The 16132-nt window shown below is 40.6% G+C and overlaps 1 protein-coding gene across 2 annotated transcripts in view; it reads left to right on the forward strand.

The window, feature by feature from the left end:
- sik2b (salt-inducible kinase 2b) overlaps window positions 1-14512 on the forward strand; it is a 39825-nt gene extending 25313 nt beyond the window's left edge. Inside the window, exons 7-15 of one of the 2 annotated variants that reach the window (XM_079610364.1) lie at window positions 1529-1749; window positions 1854-2006; window positions 2113-2271; window positions 5921-6152; window positions 6733-7017; window positions 8063-8223; window positions 10270-10380; window positions 11724-11815; window positions 11893-14512. In XM_079610364.1, coding sequence (XP_079466490.1) covers window positions 1529-1749; window positions 1854-2006; window positions 2113-2271; window positions 5921-6152; window positions 6733-7017; window positions 8063-8223; window positions 10270-10380; window positions 11724-11815; window positions 11893-12448 — 1970 coding nt within the window. In that variant the 3' untranslated portion in view covers window positions 12449-14512. The remainder of the gene's footprint in view (window positions 1-1528; window positions 1750-1853; window positions 2007-2112; window positions 2272-5920; window positions 6153-6732; window positions 7018-8062; window positions 8224-10269; window positions 10381-11723; window positions 11816-11892) is intronic. The other variant, XM_079610365.1, reaches the window with a different exon arrangement.
- Window positions 14513-16132: the final 1620 nt, after the last annotated feature.

Below are 16132 nucleotides of genomic sequence, written 5' to 3' on the forward strand. Positions count from 1 at the left end.
TGTTTTGAAGGAGGCGTGGCTTTAGAAAGCGCTCTGAAGGGAGGGTGGGATCTTATGCTTTCAAAGCTAGCTTGCTATTGCTAGCCTCTCCGAAATTGCAGACCATACCTTTAAGTGACTGAACGCCAGTACGCGGGCCTATGGTGTGATATAAAACTATTCTTTGTAGATGTCTTGTTCTGGACCCAGGTGTATACACATTAATGTGAATGTCCCTTTCTCCCAATAATCTGTTGAGATTTTCAGTGAATGAAAACTTGCATTTTGTCTATTCCTTCTACGAAGCTATTGTTTAGTTTCAGAAAACTTGCTGTTTAGTGCCCGAGTCAAATCGACTACTTTGGATGCTTTTTGGTGCTAGACAGTCCCGGTTCCCGAGTAAATGATGACTGAATTTAAATTTTCAATTCATAAAATTTGTCTTATGTTTTGTCTTTAAAGCAAGCAGTGATTAATATCTATTAATATCAGTATAAAAGTCTAGTTTCAATTGAATGGTCAGTGAAGATGATGGTGTAACATCTCAGATCAGTTTGCATCTGAATAACCATTCATCCTACAATCAAGGTATAGCCAGAGTTCTTGACAGTTGTATTTATGCTTATGATTTCTACATGAATATAGTAATAAGATTCTCTGATTCCCCCTGGTGAAGTGAGGGAGCCGTCTGGAGGAGGATGTTTCCAGCAAGTGGACATCCCACTGCGTTTTAGCACAAGGAGTGTTAGCCGTGCGACTCCCTCTGTTTGCACTCGTGTCTCACAGGCTCTCCAGCAACCATAAATGTGACAGATTAACAGGATGAACAAGTCTCGAAAAAAAATAGTCAGCAATGAGCAACAGCACGCCTGCATCACCACCAGCCCTGTGACGTCAGTTTCATTCAGCCCAGCTGAGTCAGACGTGGTCAATAGTCAAAGGACACAGGGACAGACAAGAAGACCTTGTGCATTCTCGAATGAGATAATGTAATTAAGGTTTGTGTTGGTCTGACAGTGCAGCATTTGTTGGGCAGTTTTCGGCAGGGACTGTAGACAAATCTTGTCCTAAGCAGTGGAGGGTACAGGCTGTCACCATTGCTGAGTGTATGTCTCAGATGCAGCAGTGTTTACTGTGAAGCAAACACACTGTGACCTTTTCAGGTTGAGATTGTACAGAGCTGCTGCTGAGACAAGCACAGAACTTTCTCACTGCTCCCCCAATTATGATAATACTTGACCAATAATAATAATAATTTACTTATAACTGTTATCGGAATAAACAGTTCTTCCGCCAAGACTTTTCCCCCTCCAACATACACCACCGTTCGTGTCATGTTCATTTTTTATGAAAGAACGTCAAAAAGAAAAGCATTTCTTTTCAATATAAATCACTATCACTTTTGATCATTCAAATGCGTTTTTATTATTGTATTAATCTCTTTTAAAAAAATCTTACTGACCCCAAACTTTATTTAAAAAAAGTTCCCCATCAGTTCCTGGGTACAGGACGTGTCATGTTTATCTTTTTCTTTTCCTCTTATGTGCAGACTGTGAGCATCTGATCAGGCGGATGTTGGTGTTAGACCCCTCTAAACGCCTGTCTATAGGACAAATAAAGGAGCACAAGTGGATGTTGATGGAGGTGCCTGTGCAGCGGCCGATGTTATATCAGCAGACCGTAGAGGGGGAGGCTGGTGTGGGAGAATACAGTGAACAGGTGCTCAGGTTGATGCACAGCCTGGGCATCGACCAGCACAAGACCGTAGAGGTGAGAAATTACACTGATTTGAAAAAATGAAATTGTGTCCTTAATGTTCATACACGTTTGACTAATGGCACTTCTTTTTAATCATTTCTCCATATGTTCTGCAGTCTCTTCAGAATAAGAGTTACAATCATTTTGCTGCTATCTACTACTTGCTGGTTGAGAGGCTAAAGGCCCACCGCTGCAGTTTCCCAGTTGAGCCCCGACTCGACGCCCGCCAGAGACGTCCCAGTACGATTGCAGAGCAGACCGTCGTCAAGGTAAAACTCTTCAAATTGCCTCTAAAAATTCAAATGTTAACAGCAGTGCAAGTATGATGTTGGCCAAGCTGTTGACTGTTTCCGGATCTTTTTCTCTGCACCGCAGGCGAGCAGTGCTGCTCCTCAGGTGAGCCTCCTGCCTCAGAACATGCGTCTCCTGCGATCCCCAGCTATGCCTCAAGCCTCTGCAGACTCCTTCACATTCCCACAATCCACCTGTGCTACTGAGCACAGCCTCATGGAGGAGGAGGTTGGGACTCCCAAAGTGAGTGAGAAATGGATTAGATGTTCAAGTATAGAGGAAGGAAGCTTGTGTTTCTCTCTGTTGCTCGTTTAGGCATTGATTTTTCTATGAAAACTAGAGTTTTCACTGAAGCGTAGCAAATGTTTAAAATAGGTAGGTAGGTAGATATAGTCACCTTTATTTATATAGCACTTTATATAATACAGATTATTTCAAAGCAGCTTTACAGTGATAACAGGAAAATGATGTATTTCGGCTTTTGTTCAGCTGAAGTCAGTTCAGTGTTGATTCAGTTCCATTGTAAAGATCATCAATTATTAAATTAGTTCATTTCATCTACAAAGCAGTTCTGCAGAAAACAGTTATGTCATCATCCAGCTCTGTTCACTTCTCACACAGCAGCGTCAGTACAGTCAGATCAACAAGATCAATAACATTGTTGAATACTAAGTGTCCCCAACTAAGATAGATAGATTTAGATAAGATATAAGATATGTATCTATAAGATAAATAAATAAATATTGATCTATGTCTACTATATATGCATTTGAACATTTGTAATGTAAATCTCCCATAAGCCCATTCTTCTGAGACATTCTTCCTACATTGATGTGCAGCGAGCTGCAGGGCTGTTGAGACACTGATACAAACAGCTGTTGTTACAGAGTTGAACCTGACTGCTGCACGCTGAGTGCTCTTACACTCCTTCCCTACATTGCTGTTAAGCAACGTTAGTCCTTCCAAGGTCAGGCAGTGGGCCTGGCTGTTTGCTCAGGCCTTCTCATCACGCCCGCTCCCCGAGGAGCCTTTTGTTCAGAACCATCCTGACAGACGGCCAGATCGGCTGCCAGCTTGGCATACAGAACAGGAATAACAGCACAGGAGCCGGCCAGCTCTGCCACTCGTATCTACTTCACTTACTCGAGACCTAGTTACGCTGTCTTCGTTTTTATCTGTCTCTTTGAGGAGGAATAATCTGCTCTCTTAAAGACTCTTTTCACTTACACTTGCACTGTTTTTATTGCATTTTGTGTCGATGAGGGAAAAGCTGTTTACTTTGATGGTTTTTAGTAGCCTTAGTCATTTTTGTCTATGTATCTGATGGTGAGGTGTCACTGTGAGTGTTTCCCCTTGAGGCCGTCCACAGCTGTTTGGCTTACATAAGCGGGTCAGACTGTAGACGTCTCTGGCAGTGACACACATTGGACGTGACAGCTGTCCATTCGCTCCGGCTTAGTCATTCCACTCTTTCTTCTCTCTCTCTTTCACTCTCATACACTTGCACACCACAGACTGTCTGGTTTTGTGTGTTTCGGTATTTTACCATCTTCGGAAATGTGGAGTAATTGAGCGTTCATGGCTTTCATACTGAACATTGCATTAGCTAATTCCTCTCTTTAACAAAAAAAAATCCTCTTATTGTTTAAATTAAATTTTAGTAATTTTGTTGTGTTATTGTTTTTTATTTTATTGTTTTATTCCTTTTTTATTTATTAGTTTTAGTTTATTTTATGTTTTTTTAGTTACTTTAAGTTAAACTAAATGAACATGATAATTTTTGCCTTGGAAATAAGTTGTTTTTTATATTTTATTTTATTGCAGGTAACATTTTTGTTTCAAGTAAATTTTTTTTTTTTTTTTTTTTTTTCAGTTTTAGTTAATGATATTAACCCTGTTCAAGAATTGTTCAGGTCATAAAAAAATCTTAGTGACTCCATATGAATGGAGGATGGATGGGAGAACTTTTTGTGACATCAGCAAAAAAACAGAAGTCGTTTTTTCAACATTGTGTTGAAAGATTACAAAACATAATTGCATAAAATAATGTACGTTTCCACACAGGTTTCCTTAAACATGTCCCTCTGTGCCATTGGCTGAACAAATAGATAGCCCCCACGCAAACTTACTACTTGAGATAGTCAAACAGCGATCGTGTTAACACTTTTTGGAGAAATCAACCTACAAATGGCTTATTTATTATAGTCTCCGCTTTCTCCACATGAGATATAATTCAATATTTTAGCATTGAAAAAATGACAGAGGGGGAATTGTGGCACTCTCTCCAGTACGAGATCATCAAATCTGAAGCTTGATCTCAGAGAGTACAACACAACCACTGGTGGGGAGGGGACGGCTGGGATTACATAATTTGTTCAGAGTCCGAATGATCACACTGTTTGTGTGTGAATAACAGAGGGGCCGGGCACAAAGATGGGCTGAAATGCAAAAAGAATAAAGAATAAAAAGAGGATCTGTGGCTGTTCTTTAACCGTGTGTTGGGATAACAGCATTCCTGGCCCAGCATGCTGCAGGAAACTCAACTCATCCAGATGATCCATGTTGGTTGAGTGTGTGTGTTTGATGGCATGTCTCTCTCAGTGTACTCTGTCTGCATGAGGCTCTGACGGCCCTCTCAGCCAAAACACACTTCCTGTCCCTGCATTCCAGACTTCCACCCCCTCCTCTTCAGCTCACTCATTCGTTTTGAACGAACTGCAGGAGTGAAAGAGAGGGAGAAATAAAAAGAGGCAAAAAGGGAGAGACTGCAGAGCTTTTGTTTACTCTCAGTCAGTCCCCAAATCATTAAGGAATGTGTTCATCAAGATCTCCCTGTCATCGTACAGCACGTAAAAGTACATGTGCATGGTGCTGACTGAGTGGAAATGTGCCTCAGGACTGTGGGTGACTTGTTAGGGCTGATGGGAGATTAGAACTAGTTTATGGGAAATACAGTGCTGGAGGCATGTGGGTGAAATGTCTTATCTACAACACCAGTGTAAGTGAGAATTCATGCAAAGTAAGAGAATGAAACATCCTGAAAAGTTCAGGAAATAAATATAGAAATTGCATATATACTAGTCAAGTCACCTTTATTTTTATAGCGCTTGATACAAAAAAATGGTTTCAAAGCAGATTTACAGTGATAAACAGGAATATAAAATAACTAATGCAAATTTAATCAAATATGAGATTCAAATTCTGCTGTAAAACCGTTCTAGCAAGATAATAGTGACATTATTCAGCGCAAGTCGGTTTAGTGTTGAAAATACTACACTTGCACTTCAGAGTAATAAAGAAACAACTTTATGTCTCACAATGTGGCTTAATATATTTCACAGTTTACACTTTATTTTTCATTAAAAAAAATGTTTACCTGCCATTTGCAATATTAAGTCTTCAGGGAAGGCTTTCCATAATGCCTGCTACAGACTGTGGGATTTCACATTATGTGACATGGATGTAATAAACTTGGGTACGACTTGTATGTAGACTGTACAATGATGACACCTATTGAATTGTAGGCACAACGACACAAGTTAGTATAGAACCATTTCATGTCGCATTTTTATTGGCTAGTCAGTAGACGTAGGTTGCAGCAGCAAACACACTGAGAGATGATAATGCTACATTTCTGACAGTGTTAGAAAATTATCGCAGGCAATCTTTGGTTGCAACATCGTCACTGTACGATGTAGGACCACCGTTTAGGAGCCACGATCACAGAAATCACCACGATTGGTCGTCTTTCATCAGGGACAGCCCAAAATCGTACAATGTGTACCAGGCGTTAGATGTTGCAACATGGCTGTGGGAATTTCCTCAAGCACAGTAGCATCATTCAAATACTGTTCACCACATTTTATTTAGAGATCTTTACATTGTTTTCCAGGTCAACGGCTGCATGCTGGACCCCTTGCCCCCCGTGGCCGTTCGCAAATCCAGCGCCTCGTCTCCCAGCAACATGATGGAGATGTCTATAGACGAGGGCATCGAGACGGAGGAGCTGGACACTGAGGATGATCATACCCATGTCTTCAATGCCTATCAGACGGCCCGCTTTGGTCAGCGCAGACACACGCTGTCTGAGGTCACCAACCAGCCAGGAATCGTGACCAGTGGAGGTGGGTGTGGCTTAAGGGTAACCACATGGTTATAGGTTCAAACCCCACTTTATTGTCAATAAATCAATTTGAATAAAAATGACAATGAATTCAGAATAATCAACTACTTCAAAACTGTTGAAGTCCCCCTGTAGTCAATAATTTTATCCCTTAAAACTCATAATTGATCACAAAAATTACATATTTAAACATTAAAAATCTTCATGTTTTACAATAGCTTGAATGTAACTACACCCTTGCCTCATTTAGTAAACACGGTTCTATGAATATGCAAATTAGCCCTGCCTCCACTCACTCACACCAGCTCAGAAATCCACTCGTTGACGTGATTGGTTACAAGGTAGTTTGTGACGTCAGAAACGCCAGCGATTTCAGACCGCGTTTTTGAGACTGTCTTTGGTTCACTGCAGTTTTAAGGAGAAAATACTCAGCTATGGTGTTGACTTATGCATTTGCACATGGTTTGTCTTAGAGCATATTAAAACACCACATGGACATATAAACAACATTAAAAGCTTTATTTTCACCACAGGGGGACTTTAAGATTATAAATGAGTGTCATCTCATTCTCTTTACCCAGGTAAACTGTTCAGCATGGGTCATAACCCCTCTCTGGGTAGCGTGGACACAGAGTATGACATGGGCTCTGTGCACAGTGACTACAGTCTGCTGGAGGATGCACCCTCTCTTAACGACGTGGTCCTGGCAAACACACCCGTCACCCGCCTGACTCCGCCCTTCATCAGCGCTCGTCCCGCTAACCCCACCATGCAAGCGCTGAGCACCCAGAGGAGAGAGACACACAACCGCTCTCCCATCAGCTTCCGAGAGGGCCGCAGGGCGTCAGACACCTCACTTACACAAGGTGAGCAGCATCCTGTGCTGTCCATGAGAATAAATAAACAAAAGGGACTTATTGTCCCTAAACTTTTGTGTTTTACGAAATTAATATATTTATTCAACAAAGACATTCAATTGATTAGACAGTGAAGAATAAAAAAAAAACTTTTTCAAACAAATGCTGTTCTTTTAAACTTTCTATTCATCGGAGAATCCTGAAAAGAATCTACACAAAAGAGTCCACAAAATTATTGAGCTGCACAACTGCTTTCAACATTGATAATAACAAGAAATGTTTCTTGAGCATCAAATCAGCATATTAGAATGACTTCTGAAGGATCATGTGACACTCGAATTTGTTATGCTGATGATATAATTTCTATTAAATAAAACAAATACTAAAATATAAAATAATTTTAAAAAGTGCACAAGTTTTTACAAGTGGTCTCACACGTCTGAACCCCACTGTGGTACATGCATTAGATTAAAACATTTCTCTGCTCTTCCTTGTCTTTCTCTCACACTTATTGTCCTTTTCACACTCTCTCCCGGTTTCTCTCTTGTTTTCCTCCTCTAAATGCAGCCCCCCCCCTCCTGTCAGATGATTCATTGAGTGAATCAGGGAACGCTTTGAAGATTAGGCCAACTCTGTCCTATTGAGTTCTCTCATCCTGTGGCCTGAATAATTACCCTTAATCACTTGAAGCCCTAAAATAACCGGAGTCCCTTTTTTCAACCCATCTTCCGTTTAGCTGCAGAGAAGTCAAGAGCCACTAAACAGCATTTTAATGTGCACTTGAATGATGAATAAAGCATTTGCACCCATGGCTGAACATATCTTCTCCTGAAATAGACTGATTAGCAACTTTAATAGAGGTCACATGGTAGAACCGCACAGGAGCAAGCAGAGGTGGCGTGGGCTTGAGGGAATGTGTGTCACTTCCTCTGTTCTGACACTCCCATGTAAGAATTAATGATGACACAAGGGGGTGGAATATCATCTGATGACCTGTACATCATTTGGAAATAACAGTGCTATTATTCATAATCTTACTCCTCTCTCCATGTAGGCTTGGTGGCCTTTAGACAGCACCTACAGAATCTGGCACGGACCAAAGGTATCCTGGAGCTAAATAAGGTGTATGAGCAGATGGGCTCTGGAGAAACCCCTTCCCTGGGGCTGCTGAGCCCTCAGGTACATCCACATGGCTTATTGGACCCTGCACTACAGGTCAGTCCACCAGGGGAGCTACTAGAAAGCACAGATTTGAGCTAGCCTAAAATGTTTTTTGTAGTATCTCTAATGCCGGTTTCAGACTACACGATAATTACGATATGCAATTTTGACTCCTAAAATCATGTTGTGGACAAAAAAACATGTCAGACACGTTGCTTCCCGACCAATTATTACTTGCTGTCTTTAACAACATGTTTAATGTCATCGAGATTGAGGAGCTATTGACTGATATGTTGTGAGCGTAAACAAACAATGGCTACCGAAGCGGCGTGTTTTGAACTGGATGTCTTGTCATCAGAAAAGCCCCAAAAAGAAAGAATGATAGAGTGGACACGTTTCTAGATTGCACGAAGAGGACAGTATGGAATACTCTAAAGAGAACTTTAGGTAAAATATAGATTTTTATTTTTAGCCAGTAGTAAAAATGGTAGTCCCTCAAGGAAACATCTCAGGCCCTGTTTACACCTGATATTAAGATGCGTTTTGGTCTATCGGATCACACATACCCGTTTACACCTGGTTTGAATCCGTCTATTTTGTCCACTTTCAACCACTTCTGTCCTGATTTCTTCGAGGGGACGGTCTAATGTACAGATACAGCCACGGTCGCTTTGGCCAGGTGGTATTTATAGCATAGGAGGTGGACGCTTTAGATTCTAGAGAGCGTTTGATTGGACAGAAGATGCGATGAGAAGCTGTATTCCGCGGTGATGTAAAAAAAAATCTGTGATCCATTTTAGCGGAAGTGAGAGACTAAGTTTTGAATGCTTAGATCTCCTAAATGCGAATTTTGTCATTGTTTTGGATCACACCAGTAATAATAAATTTACTAAATTTACTTAAAACGTTTTTAAACAAGAAATAATACAAATTCTATATTTTTACATCTTATACTCCTCTAGTATTGTTTAGAAAAAATATACACTGGTACATTTGCATTGGCAATACAAGATCTTGAAAAGAATAGAATAGAAATAACATCACAACATTTATTTCCATCAAGAGGTGCATACATGTTTGGTCAAGGTCTTGTATTGACAATGCTAGAGTCAAGCACTCTGTAAAGTCTACTGCACATCCCAAAGACTTTCAATGAATTTAAGGTCTGGACTCAAAAGTGTATTCATGTGTAAAAATGATTCTTCATGCTGCCTCCCGACCATTCTTTTCCAATTTGAGCTTGATGAATCTTGACATTGTCATCTTGGAAATATGGCCATGATGCATCTTCCTACATGCTTGCATAACAAATGAAAAGCTACACACTTTATCAGTTAGGGTTAGAGAAGAACGGTTGCCAAACATGCTAGAAATGTAATAATCACTGCTATAATGATCCAATCATACACTCTTAAGCATTTGCCTATTTAAATCCAAACAGCGGCGTGTGTGTGTGTATATATACAGTTATATGTGAAATGTATTACTCCGAGAAGCACTGCGAGTTACTTTGGTTGAAAAGTTCCAGAACGCCCTTACTTGAACTCTTCTACCCTTCTAACCTCCCTACTGACACACAGACAGCCCGCTTATGTAATGACTGGAGAAGAAGCAGCCAATTGTCAGTTGTTTACTGTCCTTCCGGTAAGCCCGCTGAATGCGGCCATTGTTGAGTTACAGGATGGTGGCTGGTGCCCATTGCTCCATGCAAGCTGAAGACAGAGATTTAGTATGAATCAATGAATAAACACTTATGGGAATAACTAGTAGGGGTACCGCACAGGGCAGGCGCCAGTGTCTAGATGAAGTCCAAGAAAAAAATCTGCTCTAAATCATGTTCATTTTACTGAGCTAATATAGTAGAAAAAAGAACAGTGAATAATGATCTTCCATTAGAAGCATGTAGCATTGTGAGTAGGATCAGCTACTGGAGCAGACTGGCATGTTTTTCCCAACATGTTTTTCCCTGTGGGTCACCGGACAGCTATTCAGCCTTTTCATAACCAAGTAATGAATTTATGCATTTGAGTGCACAGCCGCCGATGTGGCCACCTAGCGAGGCGCTGACATGTTTTCTGTGTGTATGTATGGTTTGTGCAGGAGGAAAGAGGTCACCAGCATGACATGGCTCTATGCTCAGGTGGAACACACCCCGCACTGTTGTCAAGGAGACAGAGTCTGGAGCCGCAGTACCTCTCTCACAGAATACAGGTGACGCACCTTTATTTCTGCCAACGTCATCCAGCTAATGATCATTATAGCCCATCTGAGATGTGTGTACACTTACACAGCACATTTCTGAGGCTTCATGGTCTACAATAGTTGCTTAGTAATGATAGTTTAAGACAAGCATAAATATTACTATTGCTCAGACAGTCTTACCTGGATGAACAACATAGCAAGATGCTAGCAACCATCCAGAATACCATAGCAAATATTAGGGGTGCGGGAAAAATCGATTAATCGATTTTTTAAAAATCGATTATCATCGATTCACAAAAAAGAATTAAAAAAATTCTAAAATGTTACACTTCTTTGACTTCGCAGTTCTACTTAAAGTTATTGACATTAATCACAATAAGCCGCGAACAAGGACTCGTTCAGTTCTCTTTCACAGCTACACACATAATTATGTCAAAATGTATTCAAGAGTTTTCACTGTAAAGAGTCTATTTTTCCTACGCGAACAAAAACAAACGGGAGAAAATCGGATGTGTAACAGTATATTAGATCCGTGCATTCATTCTTAAAGGGACAGCAGCCTCATAAACTGTTGCCATCCGTTTCATTAATTAAAAATAAAACTCTGCTTTTGTATTAATCAATTTATATTCATACAATTCATACAGTGAAGACAACGTAGTGACCTATGATACTGTACCTGGAAAACTTGTTTCATTTGTATATATTTTTTGTCCTATTGTTTGTAATGTGCTTCTTTGTTCCTATTTTTAATATCATAAAATAAAATTGCCTGCCTTGCTTTATTACAGAAGACTGTGTAATGATTATAGTCAACTTAAAGGGCATTTGTTTAATAATATTGGATTGACTAAAATGGGAAGAAAAACTAAATTCAGTTTGATTTTCTTTTCTTCTAGACCTATTAAACTGCCTACCGCAGTCAAATAAGAAAAGTAACACAAAACAGTAAATAACAATCAAATCTATGCACATGTCGAAATTTGATTAAAAATCTATTTGAATCTAACCGTGAGGTACCAAACGATGCCCACCCCTAGCAAATATATTCCAACATGCTTGCAACCACATAAAAACGTGCTAGCAGCCACACAATACCTTTGGCCAATAAGTTTGCAGTAAGCCTTGACGTTTGCAAAGATGTTGAAATATATAATATTTAATACTTCTCTGCGGTTGGTGCTTAGCTCTCTGTTCTCTCCATTTCCTGTACTCTTTCTGCTATCTCTATCAATAAAAGTGATAAAAGGCCAAAAGTTCACCACAGTATATCTCAAGATTTCCATGGCAGTGCTGAAAGATTGCTAGAGCTCTGCATTTCACAATCCCTGATGTTGTTCATCTCTGTACAGAAAGCCACACTGATGGCCAACAGCCCCAGCAGTTGCCAGATGTTCTGCAAAGAAACTCCTCGCAGTCTGGAGCAGCAGCTGCAGGAACACAGGTACTAGCCTTTACCGCGGTCTTTCTTGATGTCAAACAAGTGATCCGTCTATTAAACCCCTTCTGTTCGATACGCAGGCTGCAACAAAAACGTCTATATCTTCATAAACAATCTCAAATGCAGACATACTTTAACCAGATGCATATTGTGGAGGACCCTTACGCTCCCTGTGCAACCATGGGCCACCAGGACTCCGGAGCCCCACCTCAGCCACAGGGTTTGATCGCAGCAGCACATCAGCAGCCGCAGAACCGCCAGACCTCACCTCCGTTTGCACATGCACAGCCACTTGCTCACCTAATGGAGCCCAACCCAGAAGCCCTAGCGTATGAACCCTACCTGGGACATTACTCTCAGATGCAGCCTCTACCACAAAGCTTCTCCGCTCTGCTGCAGCCCCAACAGGCCGAACCCCTCAACTACACCTACTCAGCCTGCGATCCAAGCCACTCCCCCTCAGGAGAAGCACTGTACCCGGAGCAATACGACTATCCGCTTGATCCCGGGCAGCAGCCTCCACCCGCGGAGGGCGGCGCGGCTGGGTACGAAGGGTTGGCATTGGCCGACCCATTTCTGGACAGCGAAATGATGGAGACCGTGGACCCCCAGCACGGTTTCGTACTGGTGAACTAGGCTGAGACTCGAATAACCAGTGTTACCTTGATATCTGACTCACTACGGATGAATTGACGGATGAGATGACGTCACAGGGACGGATCGAGTTTTGTACGTTCGACGTTTAGGTTGTTGCGAACGTGAGCTGTGATCTTTATACTTTACGAAACTCCTCCCTACCTCCCTCCTCGTTCTCCAGTGGTCCCACCTGCTGCTCTCTCACAATAGAGTGCCGGATGGCGTGGCGTTCGGGCCAGTTGCGTCGGGGGGCTCACCTCGTCGCCTCCAAGCCGACCGCAGGACAGGAGCTGCTCGCTACGCGCCATATGTAGCACAAAGACAGCCTAGATCTGCAATACAGAGCCTGATCGACAGCACAACTAAATATTGACACGTTTTGTACTGAACAATGTCAATCGAATCGTCTGACTTTGATTACGAAAGACTAGTCGTGCACACTCGACAAGTGCAATGTTAGTTTAAAACACATGGCAATATTGAAGCAATATACTGATTCATTTAGAACTGAAAAAAAAAAAAAAAAAAAAAAAAAATGAAGCCATAAGTAGGAACTGCACCACCCAAAACTGCTACCACCGGATGTTTCTCATCTTCTAAACGGCTCAAGTCCAAATCCACAGATACTTGTGGATGAAGCTGTGATTTTTCGATTATTTTTTTCCACTGGATTTCCTCCTCACGCTCATCCTAAAGGCCCTGAAAATAACAAACTGTTCTCCTCAAACCACAACAGTGTTATTTTGTTTGCTAATATTGCAGTTCTTCAGAATCTGCACTCAAATTGGTGCACTGTGAAGGGATGAGTCATGACTCTTGCGTGTCAGGTGACATCATCACCTCCATGGGCGATGTCGGCATGCATTTGAATGATTTCGAGATTTGAATGATTATTTTGGTGGTATTCACCCCTCTACACTAAAGAATACATCAGCATTCACGTTTATCCACAAGACACTGGATTGTTCGGCCAATTCATTGCATTTACGACAGACAAAACAAAGATTGTTTTTGTTAGCAGCACTTAGTAAATCTGTTCTACTTGAAACGACAGTCTGTGACTAAACCCAGATATCAGACACTCTACAGAGAACGATCATGACGCAAATTGATCACAAGGTTCGGGGCTTTTAACAGAACACGCATTAAGGCAGATCATGTACTGGAGCACTTTGTCATGGAAGCTAAAGTTAATGTAGCTGAGGAGACGGCAGATTGGTAAGATGAACCTGCTCTGCTAGTTTTGTCAAATAAGAGACAAATTCATCTCTTTCCAATAACTTGCTCCCCGCGAGCCGGCGCTCTCTCAAAGAAGGATTCCGAGAGAGCGCGACTTGGCGATTGTTTCGTGTAACATAGGGGTTAGAAACTTTGGAAGTGCTTTCAAAATGCAACAATTTTTGTATTTAATGTGATAGTGTTCCGTGTGCCTTTTTTCTTCGTTCTTTTAAGTTAAGATCTTAAAGGGATAGTTCACCTAAAAATGAACATTCTGTCTGCATTTACTCTCTACTCACTTGATCCAAACTGAATGGCTGACTTTCTTCCGTGAAACATTTCACAAGCGTCAAAAAGGACATATAACTATCATGAAAGTGGCCCGTATGAGTTTGGAACGACCCGAGGGTGAGTAAATAATGACAGATTTTCTTTTTTGGGTGAATTATTCTTTAATAACTTTTTTCAGTTTGATTCTGTTTCTGTTTGTATTGTTACAGGACATATGTAGACCCAGGTTTTACAAAGGTACAAAACCAAAGTCCCCTCAGAAATGTTCCTGTATAACCCCACCATGTGGAGTTTGGAGCTTCTTGGACTGCTTCGTAAATGTGCTTTTTCCTTTTCTCTTTGTCAATCAGTATATGCCGTTGAAAAGTATTAATAGCAATATTTCTTATGAATAGTTCAGAAAGAACAGATTAGTGAATGTGTTGCCGTATCATAATCACACCTGCTGGCGAACACCATTCCTTGGAACATTCTACTATTCTACATTTACCTTCAACATGGTTGTTGACCACACATAAGCTAATGTGCTGTTAAGATTAAAAAAGGTTTATTGAACTCGCGTTTCGTGTCTTCATTTCCTGGTGGGATTTTCACTTTAGTCACATCGGTTACCCGTTCATGCAGACAGTTATTCCAGCTGCTGCTGTGTGAACAGCACTTTTCCAAACTGTTTTGAAAAGGCAGTGCTCAAGTTAGTCACCATGAATTCAACATTTTAATTTTTTTTAAACTCTTCCCCCCGCCAAACCTGAATTTTCAGTTTTTGAGAAAACGCTTGTATGATCTTACATTAAAGATCATATAGGCCTGGTTTCACAGACAGCGCTTAGATTAAGCCTGAGTTAGCCCTTAGTTTAATTAGGACATAGGTAGCTTTTATAAATGTGCCTTAGAAAAATAAAAGACTAGGCGTAATCCTTGTCTGTGAAGCTGGGGATAGAGTATTTCGGACTATGACACGATTGAAAGTAGTTTTTGTGTCTAAGACAGGTCATGGCTTTAATTATGTGCATCTATGCTCACCAAACTTTCAATTATCTATTAGAACATTTCAATTAATGCGTTCAGCAGAGCGTTCAGAGCTCGCTCCCAAAGGGAGGTTCCTCTTCAGCTGTGATTTTCACATGACCCCGAGCTCACTCGCTCTCATTCACACTTCCATGTACGCTCTCACTCTCTTTCACTCATTCTGATCACAGATGAGGCAAGAGCCTGATCTCCAGACAGCTCACCACACAAGAATGCTCACAAATTACACAAGCGGAGAAACGGCTGTTTTTTCCACTGTTCTCGAAAAACAACCACTAAATATTTCTCTTACCCAACTCAAAAAAAAAAGAAGATCATCTTGTGGGTGAAAGGGGTTTCCAGCTGTTAGAAAAATGTCTTTCACACGTGCCGTCTGCCCACTGCAGTTCTGTTCAGTTTCTTTTCATTATTATCTGGAAGTGTATGGTATAAAATCTATTTTTGGGTTACCGATCAACTTCCATAAAGCATAAACACAATCCATATGGTTGATGTCTTGCAATGGCAGCCAGGTTTAGGTGGAATTGTTACTCAGTAGGGTATATCTCTGGAAAATAGTGATCTATGACATTGTATTATTTATGTTGAATATCAACGTTTTTGTGTCTGTTTGTTAATGAGGGATGTGTGGAGTAAAAGTTATAGTTTCTATTTTGAAGTAAAAAGATAAAATAAGAGTCTTGGGGTAAGATGACCCCTTCAGAATTGGCACAGAAGGCCCCAAGTGGCATCTTGTTATAGTGTTATTATTTTTCAATTTAATGCTGATTGTAATTAATGGGGTTATTATTTAATTCTTCCATGATGTACAGTTCAGACATCTTTGCTTTCATTAAAACCTATAGGTTAAAGTGAAATCTTTGCATTTGCATTCATAGTGTTGCTATTACGACATCTTCAATTTAAATAATGGGTAATTTAATATGCAAAAATGAATTTGACCTTTCAGATGAATCTTTTACTGCTTTGTCTAAATTGTCAAAATAAAAATTTAAATAGAATAGTGTACACTGACACTTAAAAAACATTTTTTTTTATTAATAATAATTATATCAAGTAAATTCTGTAAAAGTTAATCCCAGGGGCCATTTTACCCCCTTTCAATATTGTACATTTTGCTAAATTAAATGAGCAAATGTCTACTTT

Source organism: Phoxinus phoxinus (genome assembly GCF_949152265.1).
Source record: "Phoxinus phoxinus genome assembly, chromosome: 4".
NCBI lineage: Eukaryota > Metazoa > Chordata > Actinopteri > Cypriniformes > Leuciscidae > Phoxinus > Phoxinus phoxinus.